The following is a 24068-nucleotide window of genomic DNA, read 5'->3' on the forward strand; positions in this document are numbered from 1 at the left end:
CCGGGAAACTGCAGGGGGTGCACATCTGGCACAGCCCGGGAAACTGCAGGGGGTGCACATCAGGCACAGCCCGGGAAACTGCAGGGGGTGCACATCTGGCACAGCCGGAAAACTGCAGGGGGTGCACATCAGGCACAGCCCGGGAAACTGCAGGGGGTGCACATCTGGCACAACCTGGGAAACTGCAGGGGGTGCACATCTGGCACAACCCGGGAAACTGCAGGGGGTGCACATCTGGCACAGCCCGGGAAACTGCAGGGGGTGCACATCTGGCACAGCCCGGGAAACTGCAGGGGGTGCACATCTGGCACAACCTCTCCATCTCAGAACACATTCTACAGAGTCAGGAAAGCTCACTGATGCCTCTTTCTGAGGAGGCAGAAGAGACGTGGACTGTGCACACCTACAGCCTATTCACACCATTCTACAGATACATAGTAACATAGATTAGCACCGAAGAGTACAGCACAGGAACAGGCCATTCGGCCCACAATGTTGTGCCGAACCAGCTAAAAACCAAATCAAAAACATCTAAACACTATCCCCCCCCACCTACACTGTGCCCCTATCCCTCCATCTCCCTTACATCCATGTGCCTATCCAAATGCCTCTAATACCATACCAGGCAGTGCATTCCAGGCATCCACCACTTAAACAACTTACCCCTCACATCTCCTTTGAACCTACCCCCTCTCACCTTCAAAGGATGTCCTCTGGTGTTAGACATTTCGACCCTGGGGAACGGATACTCTCTGTCCACTCCATAATCTTGTAATCCTCTGTCAGATCTCCCCTCAGCCTCCAACGCTCCAAAGAAAACCACCTAAATTTATCCAGCCTCCTGTGATAGCACATGCCCTCTAAGCCGGGCAGTATCCTGGTGAACCACTTCTGCATCCTCTCCAAAGCCTCAATATCCTTCCTATAGTGGGGTGACCAGAACTATACGCAATACTAGAGAAGATCCTAACAATCTGCGTCACTGCATGGTACGGAAACTGCACTGTGGCAGAAAGGAAGGTTCTACAACGGGTAGTCAAAACTGCCCAACGCATCACCGTTGTCATGTGTCTACCCACCACCAAGGGCAGATATACAGAAAGATCCAGGAAAAGGACCAGTAATGTCATAAAGGATCCCACCCACCCTGCTTGTGGACTGTTTGTCCCACTCTCATCAGGGAGGAGGCTACACTGCATCCACGCCAGGATTTACAGACTCAAAAACAGTTACTTACCCCAAGCAGTAAGGCTGATCAACACCTCCTCCCACTCAAACATCCCTCCACAACCACGCCCCACCACTACTTTATCATTTCCTGTCAGTCACCCTATGTGCAGACACTCCTGTGCCTAGCAACGGGTTATGGACATACAATCAACCCATGTTTATAAGCTATCTTATGCATTTACATTTATTTTGCTTTTCTATTATAGAATTCTTAATCCTATTGTTTTTTTTTTGTGCTGCATCGAACCCAAAGTGACAATTATTTCATTCTCCTTTAGACTTGTGTACTGGAAGTAACATTAAACAATCTTGAATCTTGAATCTAAATCTTCTTCTCAGGCAGCCCTGAAATGTAAATACATCCACTCCAGCTTTGTGGGTTCTTGGGTGCTGGATAAGGTCATTATGGAAATCACACACTCATCCATGGATAGGGCAAGTGGGTGGGGAGCTTCTGAGGTAGTTAGCTCATTCTACTGTTACTATGGTACTTACATGTTCATGGGATGGAGGTTCTTAATACCACACTGAATATCCTTTTTCCACTGGGGGCAGTCATGACATTGCAATGAGGAAGACGTGACAGCTAATTTACATTCTGTTTCAGGGAGATAAAACCAGGCCAGTGCATAACCCCACTGCTAGATAGCCAAATAATAATAATAAGAATGATTGTTTATCACCTCCCCAGCAAGCAGATGGTGCAATATTGCACTTGAAAGATGGCAACCCTGACTTCTTCAGAACGGATACATTACCCAACATCTTTGTGCTCATGCTTCTGAATTAAGGATTGAAGACATATGCCACAACCCAGAGAGGTAATTACATATGGGTTTATGAATGTCTGAAGTCCGCTTTTTAAATGGTTTATCTTCAAACACAACTACATTGTAAAATATGCCAAATCTTCCATGAACCAACCATTTTAAAATGAAAGTACGAAAAGGAATGCAATTTAAATATTCCTTCTTACATTTGCTTAGTCCAGCTGAAAATACATTTATTGACATTTTTTATTTTTAATTAAATTGCAGTACAGTAGTAAATTAATGAAACGGAAACATTTAAAATTTACTTGATTGCAAAAATGTGTCTTTTCACCTAATATAGTGCAACTGCAGCGTGTTATAGTGATAATAATAATATTAAGTATTTTATTGATCTCGAGTGGGAAATTCTTTCATTACAGCAGCAACATTTAGTAACACACAGCAGTGTGTGGACTAAACTAATAATAAATTACAGAATAATAACATACAGAATAATAATGTACAATAATGTGAAATATACAAAATGATAAAGCAGAGACTATTGTACCATGATGTGTGTTCTCCTGTCGCACAGAGATGAATTATTGTATATACTTATTGCATTTGGTAGGAAGGATTTTCTGTAACGATCCTTGTGACAGCGGAGCTGAATGAGTCTGTTCGGAAAGGTGCTCCACTGTTTATTCAGTAGGCCGTGGAGATGTGCCAGATTGCCCATAATAGATAGCAGTTTGTTTAGTGACTTCCTCTCCACCTAGCAGGAGTCAACAGATCAACAGCAGAGCAAAAATAGAAAATGGATAGAAAAAAAGTATCTAAATCCTCTTTTTATTTTTGCAGCAGTTACATTTTACTTGAACAAGTAATAAAAAGCAGTTTTCAGTTTTAATGTGACCCTCTGCTTAAAACAAGAGCACTGCTAGACACTACTGTGAATGCTGGCACCTAACACTCATCCAAGTGGCTGCCTCTCACAAATATCAGGACATTTAATGGTCTAAATCCTCCATTTACTCTTCCTAAGTTAGAGGACTGAAGAAACTCCATCATATTAGCTTTATCTAAGAGCAAGTAATTCAGTACAGTTAGCACCTTAAATATTAGAAATCAGCTTGTTTGTGTAATTGAATAATGCACAGTACATTTGCCTAGTGAAGTTAAGAGGGAGCCAAAATGATGCATTCTTCCCTGTTCTCAGTCTCGTCAATACAGCTTAACTTGGCCACTCTCTGCCCATGAACAGAGGTACTGCAATGCCAAATGGCCCAGGCTACACCAGCTATGCAGCAACAGAATGCAAATACAGTTGTGGCTGACTAGGTGATGCAGAAATCTTAATGAAGCCTAGTACAGAGACAATACCTTGACTGGTGTTAATGGCCCCTTCACTGGGTGTTAGAAGATTCAAGAGAAGTGTTAAGAGACACTTTCCAGTGCCCCATGGAGAGGCAGCTCACAAGCAGTGCCAGGTTGCTATTCACAAGTCAGGAAGGCAGTTAAGAAAACAACATGAATGATGCAGAGCTGGGCTGAGAAGTGGTGATGGAGTTCACTCTGGAGAAATGCGAAGTGATTCACTTTGGAAAGCCGAACTTGAAAACAGAGTAGGATGGTAGGATTCCTAGCAGTGTGGTGAAACAGAGGGATCTTAGAGTCCATCTCCATAGAATGGCAGGATCCTTAGCAGTTTGGTGAAACACAGGGATCTTAGGGTCCATCTCCATAGACCCCTCAAAGTTGCTGTGCAAGTTAATAGGCTGGTTAAGAAGGTGCTTCTTTTCTGCACCCTTTCTAGAGTCATTTGTAGTGTTTGCAACTTACCTAATAAATAGGCCATGCTGGCAACCCATGCCACTGTACTTAGATACATTTCCTTGCAAGTTACAAATAAGTATGTTGAGTTATGTTAAGTACTAATTGGCAAGTCTTGCAATCAATGCTAATTTAGACCCAACTGGTGAGTTTCGTATTATAATCATGTAAAGCAATAAGGAATTATTGTAACTACAAAGTGCACCAAGGATTACCTTTTGAAATTTACTCACTAGCTGTAAAACACCTTAGAGCAATTTCCTCTTCTTCTGTAGTTACACCTGCAACTGACTAATGGAATATTTGGCAATGATACAGTGGAATAAACAATCCAGAGAGAAAACGAAGCCTCAACAACCTAAATTACTTGATCTCAACTTGAATGCCACTGTGAGCAATGCATTTGCTCACATTTCTCCCAGGCTGCAGATACAATTGACCAGTGTCCCGTTCAACTCCAGTGCACCCCCCACCCCCACCCCACACACACACACACACACACACACACACACACACACACACACACACACACACACACACACACACACACACACACACACACACACACACACACACACACACACACCTGTGCAAGTGGATTTGTATTGAGGTTGGTTTGGTGACTTTCTGTGCTTGGCTTCCTAGGTGGTTGAGAACCAGAGGGTCAGAGAGAGAAAATAAAACAGTTAAAGTGCATAACTTCAGAGGGAAAATAAAGCAGATTAGGGAAATAGAGATAACGTATTATAATTTTAATGGATTCGACTGTTATCTGAACAGTTGCCTATAAAGGTGCTACAGGGAAGGCAACACGAGTGAATCTGCAGATGCTGGAAATAAATAAAAACACAAAATGCTGGCAGAACTCAGCAGGCCAGACAGCATCTATGGGAGGAGGTAGTGACGATGTTTCAGGCCGAAACCCTTCATCAGGAGTGAAGTAACATGAGATCGTGGAGCGGGGATAAGAAGTGGGGGGAGGGATGAAGTAGAGAGCTGGGAAGTGATAGGCTGGAGGGAAATGGGCTAGGGGGAAGGTGGAGAATTATGGGAAATAAAAGAGAAAGAAAGCGAGGGCTGGGGGAGATTATAGTGAGGGGAGAAAAGAGAGAGAAAGAGAACCAGACTAAAATAATAGATAGGGATGGGGGTAAGGGTGGGGGGCAGGGGTATCAACGGAGGTCTGTGAGTTGGATGTTCATGCCGGCAGGTAGGAGGCTACCTAGGCGGGAGATAAGGTATTGCTCCATCGACCTGCATGTGGCCTCATCTTGACAGTAGAGGAGGCCATGGACAGACATATCGGAGTGGGAGTGGTCTGTGGAATTGAAGTGTGTGGCCACAGGGAGATCCCGCCACTGCTGGAGGACTGAGTGCCGGAGTTCGGCGAAACGGTCTCCCAGTCTGCGGCGGGTCTCCCCAATGTATAAATGGCCACATCGGGAGCACCGGATACAGTATATCACCCCAGCTGACTCGCAGGTGAAGTGGTGCCTCACCTGAAAGGACTGTCTGGGCCCTAAGATGGTGGTGAGGGAAGAAGTGTGGGGGCAGGTGTAGCACATCTTCCGTTTGCAGGGATGAGTACCCGGAGAGAGGTCAGTGGGGAGGGTTGGGGGGGATGAATGGACAAGGGAGTCGCGTAGGGAGCGATCCCTGCGGAAAGCCGAGAGTGGGGGGGGGGGGAGGAGAAGATGTGGCTGGTGGTGGGATCACGTAGGAGGTGGCGGAAGTTACGGAGGATTATGCGTTGGATCTGTAGGCTGGTAGGGTGATAGGTGAGGACCAGGGGGACTCTATCCCTGGTGGGCTGGCAGGGGGATGGGGTGAGGGCAGAGGTGCGTGAAATACGGGAGATGTGATGGAGGGCAGAGTTGATAGTGGATGAAGGGAAGCCCCTTTCTTTAAAAAAAGGAAGACATCTCCTTTGTCCTAGAATGAAAGGCCTCATCCTGAGAGCAGATGCGACGGAGGCGGAGGAATTGAGAGAAAGGGATAGCATTTTTGCAGGAGACAGGGTGGAAGGAGGAATAGTCTAGGTAGCTGTGGGAGTTAGTAGGTTTGTAGTAGACGTCGGTGGATAGGCTGTCTCCAGAGATAGAAACAGAAAGATCTATAAAGGGGAGGTAGGTGTCAGAAATAGACCAGGTGAATTTGAGGGCGGGGTGAAAGTTGGAGGCGAAGTTAATGAAGTCAACGAGCTCAGCATGTGTGCAGGAAGCAGCACCGATGCAGTCGTCGATATAACGCAAGAGGACAGATACCGGTGTGGGCTTGGAACATAGATTGCTCCACATGACCGGTGTGGGCTTGGAACATAGATTGCTCCACATGACCGGTGTGGGCTTGGAACATAGATTGCTCCACATGACCGGTGTGGGCTTGGAACATAGATTGCTCCACATGACCGGTGTAGGCTTGGAACATAGATTGCTCCACATGACCGGTGTGGGCTTGGAACATAGATTGCTCCACATGACCGGTGTAGGCTTGGAACATAGATTGCTCCACATGACCGGTGTGGGCTTGGAACATAGATTGCTCCACATGACCGGTGTGGGCTTGGAACATAGATTGCGCCACATGACCGGTGTGGGCTTGGAACAAAGATTGCTCCACATGACCGGTGTGGGCTTGGAACATAGATTGCTCCACATGACCGGTGTGGGCTTGGAACATAGATTGCTCCACATGACCGGTGTGGGTTTGGAACATAGATTGCTCCACATGACCGGTGTGGGCTTGGAACATAGATTGCTCCACATGACCGGTGTGGGCTTGGAACATAGATTGCTCCACATGACCGGTGTGGGCTTGGAACATAGATTGCTCCACATGACCGGTGTGGGCTTGGAACATAGATTGCTCCACATGACCGGTGTGGGCTTGGAACATAGATTGCTCCACATGACCGGTGTAGGCTTGGAACATAGATTGCTCCACATGACCGGTGTGGGCTTGGAACATAGATTGCTCCACATGACCGGTGTAGGCTTGGAACATAGATTGCTCCACATGACCGGTGTGGGCTTGGAACATAGATTGCTCCACATGACCGGTGTGGGCTTGGAACATAGATTGCTCCACATGACCGGTGTGGGCTTGGAACAAAGATTGCTCCACATGACCGGTGTGGGCTTGGAACATAGATTGCTCCACATGACCGGTGTGGGCTTGGAACATAGATTGCTCCACATGACCGGTGTGGGCTTGGAACATAGATTGCTCCACATGACCGGTGCGGGCTTGGAACAAAGATTGCTCCACATGACCGGTGCGGGCTTGGAACAAAGATTGCTCCACATGACCGGTGTGGGCTTGGAACATAGATTGCTCCACATGACCGGTGTGGGCTTGGAACATAGATTGCTCCACATGACCGGTGTGGGCTTGGAACATAGATTGCTCCACATGATCGGTGTGGGCTTGGAACATAGATTGCTCCACATGACCGGTGTGGGCTTGGAACATAGTTTGCTCCACATGACCGGTGTGGGCTTGGAACATAGATTGCTCCACATGACCGGTGTGGGCTTGGAACATAGATTGCTCCACATGACCGGTGTGGGCTTGGAACATAGATTGCTCCACATGACCGGTGTAGGCTTGGAACATAGATTGCTCCACATGACCGGTGTGGGCTTGGAACATAGATTGCTCCACATGACCGGTGTGGGCTTGGAACATAGATTGCTCCACATGATCGGTGTGGGCTTGGAACATAGATTGCTCCACATGACCGGTGTGGGCTTGGAACATAGTTTGCTCCACATGACCGGTGTGGGCTTGGAACATAGATTGCTCCACATGACCGGTGTGGGCTTGGAACATAGATTGCTCCACATGACCGGTGTGGGCTTGGAACATAGATTGCTCCACATGGCCGGTGCGGGCTTGGAACATAGATTGCTCCACATGACCGGTGTGGGCTTGGAACAAAGATTGCTCCACATGACCGGTGTAGGCTTGGAACATAGATTGCTCCACATGACCGGTGTGGGCTTGGAACATAGATTGCTCCACATGACCGGTGTGGGCTTGGAACATAGATTGCTCCACATGACCGGTGTGGGCTTGGAACATAGATTGCTCCACATGACCGGTGTGGGCTTGGAACATAGATTGCTCCACATGACCGGTGTGGGCTTGAAACATAGATTGCTCCACATGACCGGTGTGGGCTTGGAACAAAGATTGCTCCACATGACCGGTGTAGGCTTGGAACATAGATTGCTCCACATGACCGGTGTGGGCTTGGAACAAAGATTGCTCCACATGACTGGTGTGGGCTTGGAACATAGATTGCTCCACATGACCGGTGTAGGCTTGGAACATAGATTGCTCCACATGACCGGTGTGGGCTTGGAACATAGATTGCTCCACATGACCGGTGTGGGCTTGGAACATAGATTGCTCCACATGGCCAGGATAGGCTTGGAACATAGATTACTCCACATGACCGGTGTGGGCTTGGAACATAGATTGCTCCACATGACCGGTGTGGGCTTGGAACAAAGATTGCTCCACATGGCCAGGATAGGCTTGGAACATAGATTGCTCCACATGACCGGTGTAGGCTTGGAACATAGATTGCTCCACATGACCGGTGTGGGCTTGGAACAAAGATTGCTCCACATGACCGGTGTGGGCTTGGAACAAAGATTGCTCCACATGACCGGTGTAGGCTTGGAACATAGATTGCTCCACATGACCGGTGTGGGCTTGGAACATAGATTGCTCCACATGACCGGTGTGGGCTTGGAACATAGATTGCTCCACATGACCGGTGTGGGCTTGGAACATAGATTGCTCCACATGACCGGTGTGGGCTTGGAACATAGATTGCTCCACATGACCGGTGTGGGCTTGGAACATAGATTGCTCCACATGACCGGTGTGGGCTTGGAACATAGATTGCTCCACATGACCGGTGTGGGCTTGGAACAAAGATTGCTCCACATGACCGGTGTAGGCTTGGAACATAGATTGCTCCACATGACCGGTGTGGGCTTGGAACATAGATTGCTCCACATGACCGGTGTGGGCTTGGAACATAGATTGCTCCACATGACCGGTGTGGGCTTGGAACATAGATTGCTCCACATGACCGGTGTGGGCTTGGAACATAGATTGCTCCACATGACCGATGTGGGCTTGGAACATAGATTGCTCCACATGACCGGTGTGGGCTTGGAACATAGATTGCTCCACATGACCGGTGTGGGCTTGGAACATAGTTTGCTCCACATGACCGGTGTGGGCTTGGAACATAGATTGCTCCACATTACCGGTGTGGGCTTGGAACATAGTTTGCTCCACATGACCGGTGTGGGCTTGGAACATAGATTGCTCCACATGACCGGTGTGGGCTTGGAACATAGTTTGCTCCACATGACCGGTGTGGGCTTGGAACATAGATTGCTCCACATGACCGGTGTGGGCTTGGAACATAGTTTGCTCCACATGACCGGTGTGGGCTTGGAACATAGATTGCTCCACATGACCGGTGTGGGCTTGGAACATAGTTTGCTCCACATGACCGGTGTGGGCTTGGAACATAGATTGCTCCACATGGCCAGGATAGGCTTGGAACATAGATTGCTCCACAGGGAAGGCACTTCTTTTTTCTGGAAGTAAATGGACACCTCCTGGGTCTGCCTTTTTCCCGCTATCAGGTTGCTAACCAACACAAAACACAGTCTTTGAATTCAGCATGACATGGCAATTTTCTTTCGCAAGGGCCACATGAATTAGGTGATAAAATATTAAAAAAATGTTTTGAAACATAATTAATTGAGAAACGATAACATAAATGTTCGAAGGTCACCTGGAATATTTAATTTTCCTGAAAATTTTCTGAATTGAACTACCAGGGAAGTTGAGAAATCGAAGTAAATTATTTACATTTCCAAGCACCATGACTCACCAGGCGCCGCCCTCCTCCGGCTTATAAAACAGAGTGAGTCGGAGAGACGTGCACTGTTGAAACCCTGCGGTATACCTGCTTTGCCCGGCTCAACCATGGCAAAGAAGCGCGTAGTTGTCATTCTCTCCGGCTGCGGGGTGTATGACGGCTCCGAGGTGCACGAATCCTCGGCGGTAATGGTGCATCTCAGCCGAGCTGGTGCCGAGGTACTGTCGCCTTTCCAGCTCATCGCTGGAGACTGCACTCGCCTCTCTCCCTCAAAGACCTTTGCAGCCGAACTTGCGTTGAAAACTATCCTTTGCACCATTGGCATTCGGCTCTGATCTAATCCTTTCATTTGTTTGCGTAATGCCAAATATTTCCCTATCTTCGTTTAATTTCCCTTCCTATTCGGTTGTATTTGCCAATTATTTCCTCTATGTTCTCCGCCCGGGACTCATTTTGTACCTAACCTGTTGCTTTTAACTGTCCGTTTCACTTTGTTCCAGGTACAACTCTACGCCCCTAACGTGAAGCAGATGCACGTCGTGAATCATTTGAGCGGGCAGCCCACTGAGGAAGCGCGTAATGTCCTAGTCGAGAGCGGCCGAATCGCCAGGGGCAACGTCAAAGATCTGGCCGAGCTCAAGATCAATGACTGGGACGCACTGATCATCCCAGGTAAAGAACCCGATCTCCATTTTTACGCACCACTCGCTATGTTTAGACCAATCTGGATTTTAAAGATTCTAGCTGCATTTAGGGAATTGTCCCAAATATAACAAAGGATAAATAACGCATCGTCATGGGCTTGTAAGCAGTGCTTGACAAACTTGTTAATTGATGAATAGTTTATTATTGCCACATGTACCGAGGCACAGCAGATAACTTGTGTTGCATACCGCCTGGACAGATCGATCCATTGAAACGATCCGTCGTGGTAGTACAAGGTAAAACTAAAACAAGAGCTTTATGTTCAGTGCAGGTAAACAGTGAGGTGCAGTTTGTACTGGATTGCGTACAGTTCTCAGCCGTTGCGTCTCAGTTAACTCAGCTTGAGCGGTGCCTTTTATTTTGGTGCGGCAATTTCCAGAAACAAATTGCATTTGTTAATCACACCTACGGACTTTACTTAAATCATAGATGGAAATTCTGCCGGGGGCTGTTACTTCTATGGTCCGAGTATTTCAGCCTGCGCGGTCTGCCGTGCAGCAGTGCAAAAGTTTAATCACTGGATGGCAGGACTGCTGTGAAGGATGTGGCTCTGGCACCGACTCGTACATTTCCATGCCGTCACGCCTATCCACCATTTCCATGCTTCAGGCTGTCACGCCTGTCCACCATCTAATAAGGTCATGGGAGGTTTGGCTGTGAGCTCAATTGCACCTCCTGATCTGTCTGCCTAGCAAGCAGAGGCTCCCAACATGGGGTTCTCCATTGCTTAATGGCATTAGTCCATGGCTTAAGAAAGGTCAGGGACCCCTGCAAGCAAGAGTATACTTAACTTTGTCTGAAAAATATTTGGGTATTTTTCCTTGCTGTGCTTTGAGAAAGAGAAGTTCAATGACTCATGACCTCATGAGAGAGGGAGTAAAAGTTGCCTTATTTTCAAACCTTAATTCTGGCCCCACACACAAAATGTTTCAGGAACTTAGCAGGCCAGGCAGCATCTATGGAGAAGAGTAAACTGTCGGCATTTTGGGCCAAGATGCTTTATCAGGATTGGAAAGCAAGACCAGAAGCTAGAGCAAGAAGGTGGGGGGGGGGGGGGGGAAGAGGAATAAGTATAAGATGGTAGGTGATCGGTGAAACTGGGAGGTGGCAGAGGTGAAGGAAAGAGCTGGGACACTGACTGGTGAAAGAGATAAAGGGCTGGAGAAGGGGGAATCTGATAAGAAAAGGTGGAAGACCACGGAAGAAAGGGAATGGGGAGGAGCACCAGAGGGAGGTGACGGGCAGGTAAGGTGAGAGAGGGAAATGGGAATAGGGGAATGATGATGGGGATGGCAAAAACTGGAAGTTAGAGAAGTCAATGTTCATGCCATCAGGTTGGAGGCTACCCAGATGAAATATAAGACACTGCTCCTCCAACCTGAGTGTGGCCTCATCACGGCAGGAGAGGAGGCCATGGACTGACATGTCGGAATGGGAATGGGAAGTAGAATTGAAATGGGTGGCCACCAGGAGATCCCACTTTTTCTGGTGACTGGAGTGTAGGTGCTCGGCGAAGCAGTCTCCCAATCTACGTCCGATCTCACCAATATACAGGAGGACACTGGGAGCACTGGATACAGTAGATGACCCCATCAGACTCACAGGTGAAGTGTTGCTTCACTTGTAAGAACTGTTTGGGGCCCTGAATAGTAGTGAGGGAGGATGTGTAAGGGCAGGTTAGCACTTGTTCCATAAATGGATGAAATTGAAATGTTCAGCACATCTTTTCTTCTTCCACAAAATCCACTTCAGTGTGTAAGTTATGAAATTAGTCTGCATTTTTTTTGTTAACTGAGCATCTCAGGATAATTGACTTTCTTGTAACCTTCCTAATATTATAAAATAATGATATTAGAAAATAAGTTCACTCAGACCAATTGAATAAATAGTAGTTTACCTGTGGGACCTTTTCTATTGTTGGATTAGCAACAACACTTCAGTCAGATCTCCTTATATTTTCTCCGTACAGGTGGCTTTGGGGTTGCTAAGAATCTGAGCAACTGGGCAGTCAAAGGAAAGGACTGCAGTGTGGAGGGAACAGTGGAAACAGCGATAAAGAAATTCCATGCTACAAAGAAACCCATTGGTCTCTGCTGTATCTCTCCCGTGCTGGCTGCTAAACTCATTCCCGGATGTGAACTAACTGTGGGCTATGACACAGAATGTGAAAAGTAAGTATAGTACTTCTAATTAAACTTACCAAGAATCCATAGCCACATCTTTACAAAACATGTAAACAAAGTCAATAGCAATTAAGATTTGGTAGTAAAAAGACTGAATATTAAATCAATAAAAATGGTGAAATCATTGATGGTATTCAGTGTCATTCAACATTAGATCAGTTTACAAATAACTTTCACAGTTATTAAATAATATTAAAACTAAAATATGTACCAGTTAAGCGAAACTGCAGCTCTGGAAACAGAATTGTTTCTTGACACGGATAAAATCCTGCCTTAATACACTGTAGTCCAACTTGTGCACGATTCTAGTCTGTTGAGAAATATCTGAGTCTCCATGACAGTTGGTGCTAGTTGGTTTTGTTCCCATGCCACAGGCTGAAAGTTTGCTTGGCTGACCACAGTTCTTTATCTCAAATACATGTATAATTTTTGAGCACTGATGTTCATTCAGGTTTGTACTTAAACTGCTGATTCCAACTGCTTTGGTTCTATCTCCCATGCTAAGCAAATTTCCTGTTGTTTTCTTTGCCTAATAATGTTCATGAATTTAACATATTGTGCATAAGAGACCATCTTGCTCTTTGGACATGTGTTTAGGCTGAAAGAACATTTCTTCAAGCATGAATCCAAGTTCCTTTTAAAACGGCTTCTATCACTTGCTCAGGTGGAGCTTTACAGATCCTCATAATCAAGTAGAGAAACTACAGCTGAGGGTTTTGGATCTTAAAATTAACATATTAAGTTTTGTTCTCCTTTCAATTAATCTCCACACATTCTGATTTACAATAATCAGTATGAATACAACCAAGGTTAATTGTCCAAAAGGCAATCCATTTATATTTAATATGTTCATCTGCTGAGTTTGGCTGGCTGGGGCGAACACTAATTTCATTGCCACCTGGGAAGCCAACGGCCCTGTTCACATGTTGCACTTGGGCTTCTACTTTTCTGTACTTTATTTTCACCATCATGTTAAACTGTGGAGAATTTTTGGCAGGAAGCTGATGATGGGATAGTTCTGTGAGGTTCATAAAGCAGTATTCAGTATCAACCAAACATATCGTAAAGAATAAAACTACTTTAAATATTTATTCATATAGGTAAATAGTGAGCTTATTATTGGCAACAGAGAAGCAAACTGTGGTAATCTTTTTATCTAGGGATTAAAATTGTAATGAACAATACAACTCTAATGCATGAAGGTAAATACACGAATTATAGACTTTGAGATTGTAAAATGGAATCACTCAGAAAATTGGTGCCAAAAATAATAAGCCTGATTTTTGATGCAAACTTCCTTTTGTATGTGACCTCAAACCAAGAATCTTATTTTCTGGTTTCTTTTGTCATAGTTTCTTGAGATTGTTATGTGTTTTCCTCCTCTTTCTCAGTTGATATTTTGCATTTTCTTTCTCAGGTGGCCTTACGCCAAAACAGCTGAGGCATTGAAAGAGCTTGGCTGCCAACACGTCAACAAGCATGTGAATGAAACACACATCGATAAGAAAAATAAATTGGTGACAACTAGTGCTTTCATGTGCAACGCCCCCGTCCATGAGGTTTATGATGGAATTGGAGAAATGGTGAAAGAAGTCTTGAAGCTTGTATAAATTATGAATTGAATGAACACAATTGAAATGTTTTTCATGGTATTCTCAAAGAGCGTAAAACTACTAAAATTGTTAGAATGTGTATTTATTTGCACAGCTGATTAAAATGGTTTGCTTTGTGGAAGTACTTAAAAGATATCTGTGACTATTGTGAAAGGAAACTGAAACCATTATATTAATGATTAATAGAATACAGGTCTTCCCTAGCTTATGGCAGAATTCTGTTTCTATGAACTGTTTGCAAAGTAGTAAACAGGTCAAAAATACTGTTCCCAGGTGGCAGAGTTGCCTGCGGTCTTGCAGCAACTGGCAAGTTCATTATGTTAGTCTTCCAAATGTATGTACAAGCTGAACAGATGTCTGGCATTCATAACTTGAAACGGACCTGTATTCTGTAATATCAAGTACTATTACTGTATTTGCATTTCAAAAATTTTGAGACAAAGTAGGAAATGCAGATGTCTGTAAAACAAATTATTAAAGTAATCAAACTGTAGAAACTTTTGATTCTCATCTTTATTACACAGAGATAAAATCTCATGCTAGCTTGTAATCTTTCATATAACCTCTGAGAGACTTTCTGTCAAGTTGAACAAAATAATCGAATTATATGAATCGAAGTTTCTTGTTATCTAATTATCCTTGTACCCCCTCTTTGTTGTTTCCATTTACCATCTTCTAGCCTCTGACTTGAACTCCATCATTGCTCCTGCCTGCCTTACCATTTCCTCTTACCTCTGTATGCTGGATATCTCCTCTCTCAGTCTTGATGCAGGGTCTCAACCGGAAATGTTGGCCATTTCTCTGGCCAGTTGGCACCAATTTCCTCCAGCAGTTTGTTTCTTGTAATGAATGTTTAAAATTAATAGTAATCCATATCACAGACTAATAGGTGAAACAAATCTATTGAATATCCTTGTAAAAATACTTGATTACTTAGGGTGTCAAAGGTTATGGGGTAAAGGTAGGAGAATGGGGTTGAGAAGGATAATAAATCAGCGATGATGGAATGGCAGAGCAGAGTTAATGGACCAAGTGTCCTAATTCTGCTCCTATATCTTATGATCCATGGTCTTAAGATGAGTTATCAAGGCAAAGCTCAGTTTTGGCATTAGCCAGTAGATTATTGGTGTGCAAATGCTACTTCAGAGTAGTGTCAACACAATGCACCTCAGATTGTGCCCATAGCATTCTAAAGGGGGAAGGTGAGCAGCCAAAAGTCTTGGTTCATATTGGTACTAATGACTTAGGAAGGAAAAGAAAACAGATGTTAACGAGAGAATTTAGAAACCTAGTTAGAAAGCTGAAATAGAAGACCTCCAGGATAACATTCTCTGGATTGCTGCCTGTGCCATGCGCCAGTGAGGAACTGATGCAGGAGACAGGGTTTCATATTTATGGATCACTGGGACCTCTTCTAGGAAAGGCACCCTCAATAGACCCATCTGATCCTTGCTTCCTAAACCTCATGTATGCTGCCTTCTTCCACCTGACTAGATTTTCCACTTCACTTGTCACCCATGGTTCCTTCACCCTACCATTCTTTATTTTCCTCACCGGGACAAATTTATCCCTAACATCCTGCAAGAGATCCCTAAACATCGACCACATGTCCATAGTACATTTCCCTACAAAAACATCATCCCAATTCACACCCGCAAGTTCTAGTCTTATAGCCTCATAATTTGCCTTTCCCCAATTAAAAATTTTCCTGTCCTCTCTGATTCTATCCTTTTCCATGATAATGCTAAAGGCCAGGGAGTGGTGATCACTGTCCCCCAGATACTCACTCACTGACAGATCTGTGACCTGACCCGGTTCGTTACCTAATACTAGATCTAGTATGGCATTCCCCCTAGTCAGCCTGTCAACATACTGTGACAGGAATCCATCCTGGACACACTTAACAAACTCTGCCCCATCTAAACCCTTGGAACTAATCAAGTGCCAATCAATATTAGGTAAGTTAAAGTCACCCATGATAACAACCTGTTATTTTTGCACCTTTCCAAAATCTGCCTCCCAATCTGCTCCTCGGTATCTCTGCTGCTACCAGGGGGCCTATAGAATACCCCCAGTAGAGTAACTGCTCCCTTCCTGTTCCTGACTTCCACCCATACTGACTTAAAAGAGGATCCTGCTACATTACCCACCCTTTCTGCAGCTGTAATAGTATCCCTGACCAGTAATGCCACCCCTCCTCCCCTTCCCCCCCATCCCTTTTAAAGCACTGAAATCCAGGAATATTGAGAATCCATCCCCGCCCTGGTGCCAGCCAAGTCTCTGTAATGGCCACTACATTATAATTCCATGTATGTATCCAAGCTCTCAGTTCATCACCTTTGTTCCTGATGCTTCTTGCATTGAAGTACACACACTTTAGCCCTTCTACCTTACTACCTTTATACCCTTTATTCTGCTGCTCTTTCTGCAAAGCCTCTCTATATATTATAAGAGTTGTAAAAGAGCAGTTTGACGCTTACTTTTCTGGGCGAGTGAAAGGACCTGCAAATTATAATATAGTGATAATATAGTTCATTCTCCCCAAATGGCAGATGTAGTGGAGAAAGAGGCACCTGCAGCAGAGCAGTTGGAATTCAAAGAAGGATTTTCAAATGCGGAAAGTTTAGACTGAGTAAAAAGAAGAACTGAACAGTAATGTGTGAGATCCAAGAGGAGATAAGACAATTCTTTCTGAAGCAATCAGCTGTTTTTCAGTGGAATCTGAAAGAAGATCATGTGATTCAGAACCGTGGGCTGTGCTGAAACTGCATGGTAGTACATGAGAATATGATAACTCACAGAAGTGGTTTCCAATAGGAAAGATTAGAAGATTCTCAGAGGGTCTTCGATTTTCACTGCTTCCTGTTCAGGTGCCTGCTGCTAAACATAGAACAAAGAATATTACAGCAAAAATGCGAGGCCTTTGGCCGCACTATGAGTCGAATTAACTAATTTAATGATTCATATTCCCTTTGTTACGGATTCAGGCAACAATAAATATATGTGAGTTAGGCAAAGGTTTTTATAACAAATAACACGTTTATTAAACACTGAAAACAAACCCCCCAAAGTAAACAAATCACTAACGTAACCAGAAATCAGCTGCTGTGCGGCAGCTTAAACAGTTCCTAAAGCGATGCAGCTCAAACAGTTCTTAAAGTGATGTTGCAAAAACAGTTCTTTAAAGTGGTATTGCCAAAAGTTCAAAATGCTCACAGACCATTTAAAAGGAGAGACTTTTTAAGATGATTTAAATTCTCTTTCATGTCGTTTTTCTTCAGTTTCCAAAGTCGAACTTTTCCCATGAAGAATTTTATGAAACGTAACGGCTTAAAGGCACTGACCTTTCCTTTATCACCATTCTCAAATCCTTTCTGGTCATCCCAGGGATTAACACGAGAATAGTCAACAAAATCCTTCCGAATAAGGATCAAACAAGGTCGAACCCGTTTCACCGTTGAAAATTGATTCTTCTCGATCTTTAACTCCCGAACTTCGATCTTCACTCTCCACTGATTCTTAACTAGCAGTATTGTAAAGAAACTGCTGGCAATGACCTTTTAAACTTCAGGCATTAGATAAAACTTCATCTTTCAACTAAACTGCATCATCACATTAAATCACGCAGTGGCATGAAGTCAACATGGCAAATCCAGCCACGAACTGCCCCACCTTACAGGGAGGGGTCCTCCTCTTATACCCTGTAAAAAAAACCTGTCACATGACCTCTACTGGCGGGAAAATGATGTCACTCCACCATCACAAGACCATTACCTCAAGTCCAGTATAGCTTCAACCCCAGTCACGTGACAAGGGTACCACTGTCACGTGTCACGAGTACGTAACACCTTACATATGTTCCATATCCCTCTATTTTCTGCATATTCATCTGCCTACCTAAAACCTTCTTAAATGCCTCAGTCATAACTGCCTCCACTACCAAAACCAACAGTTTATTCCAGGTGTAACCTTTTACGTAAAGGCATTTTGTTTTAGGAGAAACAGGGATTACTGTTATTGCATGGTGAAGGCATCACTGATCTGAAGCAGGAGTCCAGAGCAAGGGACACATTTTTGCAAAATCTCAGTGACATGTTCCACCTCAACAATGGTTCAATATGTTTGATACAATGAATTGATTCACAGATCTCTGGAGCAGCTAACTGGAAACGCCTGTAAGCTGAACTGTAAAAGGAAGTCAGTGAATTTTTGGGCCATGAGAAGAGTTCACAAACTCTCAGTAGGAAGTGCTCTTGCAAAAGTGTTGGGAAAAATTAAATGACTGAAGTAATGACTGAAGTCACAATAACACTTGTGACTCAAGTAAGCATCAAGGATTCTTGTCTATCACCTGTGGAGGGAATTTGTATATGTTCCAGCAAACTTCCTTACAGGAATGGAAAACATTTATCATGATACCTGTTCCTGGTTCATTGCTGTGTTAAACGCATACTCAACCTGTTATTCGATAAAATATCAGGTGTGGAGACCCACTTTCCAGCGCACTCGAACCGGCTCACAAAGCGGCACGCACCGGCAGAGAGGCCAGCCCCAAAAAGGGCGCCAGGCCTTCTTCACCAGCAAGGGGAAAAGCCCGTGCATGGGAAGGGACTGTGAATATGTGCCCCCTGCAGCATTCCCGCCCGGGGAGGGCGGAAACGGGAAGGCTTAAAAGCGAGGCCGCGAAGTTTGAATAAATCTTTTACACAACTGCAACTCACCATCTGCGTGTCGTTATTCCTGCGCTGTGTGTAGCACACCGCTACAAGGGAGTGATTTACTATCTTATAGATAGATGTATCTGTCTTGTTCCAAAACATTTATGAGACTTCCTGTTCACTGTTTCTGAGCCAGAACAACGTGACCTTGTGTATCCAGCATAAACTGTCTTCGTGCTGATGAGCGGGGGCCAGTGAGTCAGTTCTGTCTATGAAACCACAGAAAAAGGATGCAATCAAGTACCATAACACCTTATCAATTCCTCATTTTGTAAAGCAGCATGCAACTATTTCTCAGTTGGTAATCCCTGGCTGAACCACCACAACCCCTACATCGACTGGTCTACCGGGGAGGATAGCCAGCTGGAGCCTGTTTTGCCACGCCACCTGTCTGCAGTTGGCTCCATCCCCTAGGGAGGCTACTGCGACCCCGCCTGTCCTGGAACCCCTCGACTTGTCTGGAGTCCCCGCTGAATACCAGGACCTGGGACAGATATTCAGCAAACGATGGGCTCTTTCCCTGCTTTCGCACCACCCGTATGATTCACTTTTGACCTTCTCTCCGGGGCCTTGTTACCCACCAGTCGTCTTTATAACCAGAGAGAGAGCCCATGGAGAAATACATTAGTGAGTCCCTCGCGGCGGGCATTATTCAACCTTCATCCACCCCCCCCTCCCCGTGGGCGCCGGTTTCTTCTTTGTAGAGAAGAAGGCTGGGTCGCTCTGTCCCTGTATTCATTACCGAGGCCTAAACAATATAACAATTAAAAGTAAGTACCCACTACCCCTCATTAACTCGGCATTTGAACCACTTCACGGAGCCACCATCTTCTTGAAGTTGGACCTTCATAGCACATACCATCTAGTCAAAATGAGGGAGGGAGACGAGTGGAAGACGGCCTTTAATACACCTTTGGGCCACTTCGAATACTTGGTCATGCCGTTTGGCCTCACCAATGCCCCCGCCGTTTTTCAAGCCTAATCAGTGATGTGCTGAGGGACTTTATTAATCACTTTGTGCTGGTCTACATAGGTGATATCTTAATATTTTCTAGCAGCCTCCAGAAACACATTCACTATATCCGTCTAGTACTCTAGAGACTGTGGGAAAGCCAGTTATTTGTGAAGGCAGAGAAATGTGAGTTCCACGTCCCTTCGGTCAGCTTCCTGGGCTACATCATCAAGAGCAGGCAGGTGAGGGCAGATCCCGAGAAGATCTGGCCAGTGGAAGAATGGCCCAGACCCACGACCCGCAAGCAACTTCAGCGGTTTTTGGGTTTTGCGAACTTCTATCGCCGATTTATCAGGGATTACAGTCGGGTGGTGGCACCGCTTACCCGACTTACCTCGCCTACAACACCTTTTTGTTGGGACCCTGAGGCTGATTCGGCATTCACTGACCTGAAGAGGTGTTTCACAACCGCTCCCATCCTGGTCCAACCGGACCCCTCCCGTCAATTCATTGTTGAGGTTGATGCCTCTGACTTCAGGATAGGAGCAGTCCTGTCCCAACGATCAAGTCTGGATGAAAAGCTTCATCCCTGTGCCTTCTGTTCTCGCTGACTGTCCTTCGCCGAGCAGAATTACGACGTGGGGAATCGGGAACTACTGGCGGTCAAGCTAGCATTGGAGGAGTGGAGGTACTGGCTGGAGGGGGCGGAACACCCGTTTATTGTTTGGACTGATCATAAGAACCTGGGATATATTCAGACCGCCAAACGTTTGAACTCCCGCCAGATCTGTTCGGCATTATTTTTTGGATGGTTCAAGTTTTCCCTCTCATACCATCCAGGGTCCAAGAACGGGAATCTGGACGCGCTCTCCCGCCAATACAACTCCAAGGAGGACACTTCCAGCATCCTGTGTGGTGGCAACCCTCACTTGGAGATTGAGTCCATAGTAAAGGAAGCCCAACAGGATGACCCTGACCCAGGCAATGGACCCGCCAATCACCTTTTTGTGCCCGATTCTGTCAGATCTCAGGTTCTCCAGTGGGGGCAGACATCTTGGTTTGCCTGCCACACCGGGAGTGATCGGATACTGGCTCTCCTGAAAAGACACTTTTGGTGGTCTTCCATGGAGGTGGATACCCGTTTCTATGTCTTTGCATGTTCCGTTTGTGCCTGTGGAAAAGCCTCCATTCGGCCACCTGTGGGATTTCTTCGTCCCCTACCTGTCCCTGGTCGTCCTTGATCCTTCATCCTGGACCCCTCTCTCATCCAATACTTCCTGGAGGCTCCCGCTGAGGGGAGGGTACTATCATGGTCCCATCTGGCAATTCCCCATCTTGCTTTTATTTCCTTAATTGGGCCTTAATCCCCTCGTCTGATTTCCAATCATTCCCAGTTCCACTAATTACAGCAAACCTGATTCCCATTAGCAAACATAGGATAAAACTTGGGCGTCACAGCCAGGCTTTGCCAGTTTGTTGGTTGACTCTATTGTGAGTAGACCTTGTTTCCTGATTCTTTAGGACTGTCAGTTCTAAGCTCTGCATCATTTCCTGGATACTCTACGTAAACCCTGTCTCTGTGTAAAGACTCTCCTGGATACCGGTTCCCTGTTTGCGACGGTGCTAATGCCTCACGACTCTGCCTCCGCGCCTGTGTCCTGCACTTGGGTTTATCCTCAGCCTCGTCCTTACAGAGTCTGGTACAATCTGCTGGAAGAACTCAGCAGGCCGAGCATTATCGGTGGGGGTAAATGATCAGTCCTGGTGCAGAGTTTCAACCTGAAATATTGACAATACCTTTCCTCCCACAGCTGCTGCTTAGCTCATTAAGTTCATTAAACACTGAAAACAAACCCCCCAAAGTAAACAAATCACTAACGTAACCAGAAATCAGCTGCTGTGCGGCAGCTTAAACAGTTCCTAAAGCGATGCAGCTCAAACAGTTCTTAAAGCGATGTTGCAAAAACAGTTCTTTAAAGTGGTATTGCCAAAAGTTCAAAATGCTCACAGACCATTTAAAAGGAGAGACTTTTTAAGATGATTTAAATTCTCTTTCATGTCGTTTTTCTTCAGTTTCCAAAGTCGAACTTTTCCCATGAAGAATTTTATGAAACGTAACGGCTTAAAGGCACTGACCTTTCCTTTATCACCATTCTCAAATCCTTTCTGGTCATCCCAGGGATTAACACGAGAATAGTCAACAAAATCCTTCCGAATAAGGATCAAACAAGGTCGAACCCGTTTCACCGTTGAAAATTGATTCTTCTCGATCTTTAACTCCCGAACTTCGATCTTCACTCTCCACTGATTCTTAACTAGCAGTATTGTAAAGAAACTGCTGGCAATGACCTTTTAAACTTCAGGCATTAGATAAAACTTCATCTTTCAACTAAACTGCATCATCACATTAAATCACGCAGTGGCATGAAGTCAACATGGCAAATCCAGCCACGAACTGCCCCACCTTACAGGGAGGGGTCCTCCTCTTATACCCTGTAAAAAAAACCTGTCACATGACCTCTACTGGCGGGAAAATGATGTCACTCCACCATCACAAGACCATTACCTCAAGTCCAGTATAGCTTCAACCCCAGTCACGTGACAAGGGTACCACTGTCACGTGTCACGAGTACGTAACACCTTACATATGTTCCATATCCCTCTATTTTCTGCATATTCATCTGCCTACCTAAAACCTTCTTAAATGCCTCAGTCATAACTGCCTCCACTACCAAAACCAACAGTTTATTCCAGGTGTAACCTTTTACGTAAAGGCATTTTGTTTTAGGAGAAACAGGGATTACTGTTATTGCATGGTGAAGGCATCACTGATCTGAAGCAGGAGTCCAGAGCAAGGGACACATTTTTGCAAAATCTCAGTGACATGTTCCACCTCAACAATGGTTCAATATGTTTGATACAATGAATTGATTCACAGATCTCTGGAGCAGCTAACTGGAAACGCCTGTAAGCTGAACTATAAAAGGAAGTCAGTGAATTTTTGGGCCATGAGAAGAGTTCACAAACTCTCAGTAGGAAGTGCTCTTGCAAAAGTGTTGGGAAAAATTAAATGACTGAAGTAATGACTGAAGTCACAATAACACTTGTGACTCAAGTAAGCATCAAGGATTCTTGTCTATCACCTGTGGAGGGAATTTGTATATGTTCCAGCAAACTTCCTTACAGGAATGGAAAACATTTATCATGATACCTGTTCCTGGTTCATTGCTGTGTTAAACGCATACTCAACCTGTTATTCGATAAAATATCAGGTGTGGAGACCCACTTTCCAGCGCACTCGAACCGGCTCACAAAGCGGCACGCACCGGCAGAGAGGCCAGCCCCAAAAAGGGCGCCAGGCCTTCTTCACCAGCAAGGGGAAAAGCCCGTGCATGGGAAGGGACTGTGAATATGTGCCCCCTGCAGCATTCCCGCCCGGGGAGGGCGGAAACGGGAAGGCTTAAAAGCGAGGCCGCGAAGTTTGAATAAATCTTTTACACAACTGCAACTCACCATCTGCGTGTCGTTATTCCTGCGCTGTGTGTAGCACACCGCTACAAGGGAGTGATTTACTATCTTATAGATAGATGTATCTGTCTTGTTCCAAAACATTTATGAGACTTCCTGTTCACTGTTTCTGAGCCAGAACAACGTGACCTTGTGTATCCAGCATAAACTGTCTTCGTGCTGATGAGCGGGGGCCAGTGAGTCAGTTCTGTCTATGAAACCACAGAAAAAGGATGCAATCAAGTACCATAACACCTTATCAATTCCTCATTTTGTAAAGCAGCATGCAACTATTTCTCAGTTGGTAATCCCTGGCTGAACCACCACAACCCCTACATCGACTGGTCTACCGGGGAGGATAGCCAGCTGGAGCCTGTTTTGCCACGCCACCTGTCTGCAGTTGGCTCCATCCCCTAGGGAGGCTACTGCGACCCCGCCTGTCCTGGAACCCCTCGACTTGTCTGGAGTCCCCGCTGAATACCAGGACCTGGGACAGATATTCAGCAAACGATGGGCTCTTTCCCTGCTTTCGCACCACCCGTATGATTCACTTTTGACCTTCTCTCCGGGGCCTTGTTACCCACCAGTCGTCTTTATAACCAGAGAGAGAGCCCATGGAGAAATACATTAGTGAGTCCCTCGCGGCGGGCATTATTCAACC

The 24068-nt window shown here is 45.4% G+C and overlaps 1 protein-coding gene across 1 annotated transcript; it reads left to right on the forward strand.

Annotated features, from left to right (window-relative positions):
* Window positions 1-9781: 9781 nt before the first annotated feature.
* LOC140734387 (glutamine amidotransferase-like class 1 domain-containing protein 3, mitochondrial) lies at window positions 9782-14727 on the forward strand. Its single transcript, XM_073058267.1, has 4 exons — window positions 9782-9947; window positions 10230-10401; window positions 12404-12605; window positions 14035-14727. The coding sequence occupies exons 1-4, from the start codon at window positions 9837-9839 to the stop codon at window positions 14225-14227; spliced, it is 678 nt and encodes a 225-aa protein (XP_072914368.1). The 5' UTR covers window positions 9782-9836; the 3' UTR covers window positions 14228-14727.
* Window positions 14728-24068: the final 9341 nt, after the last annotated feature.

This window comes from Hemitrygon akajei, chromosome 10 (assembly GCF_048418815.1).
Source record: "Hemitrygon akajei chromosome 10, sHemAka1.3, whole genome shotgun sequence".
In the NCBI taxonomy this organism is placed as follows: Eukaryota; Metazoa; Chordata; class Chondrichthyes; order Myliobatiformes; family Dasyatidae; genus Hemitrygon; species Hemitrygon akajei.

What these genes read in the sequence shown, in the direction of transcription:
- LOC140734387 (XM_073058267.1), top strand. Translation starts at nt 9,837, where the DNA reads ATGGCAAAGAAGCGCGTAGTTGTCATTCTCTCCGGCTGCGGGGTGTAT. An exon ending in GGACGCACTGATCATCCCAG is followed by an intron (nt 10,402 to 12,403) that starts GTAAAGAACCCG and finishes TTCTCCGTACAG; the next exon opens with GTGGCTTTGGGGTTGCTAAG. An exon ending in TATGACACAGAATGTGAAAA is followed by an intron (nt 12,606 to 14,034) that starts GTAAGTATAGTA and finishes TTTCTTTCTCAG; the next exon opens with GTGGCCTTACGCCAAAACAG.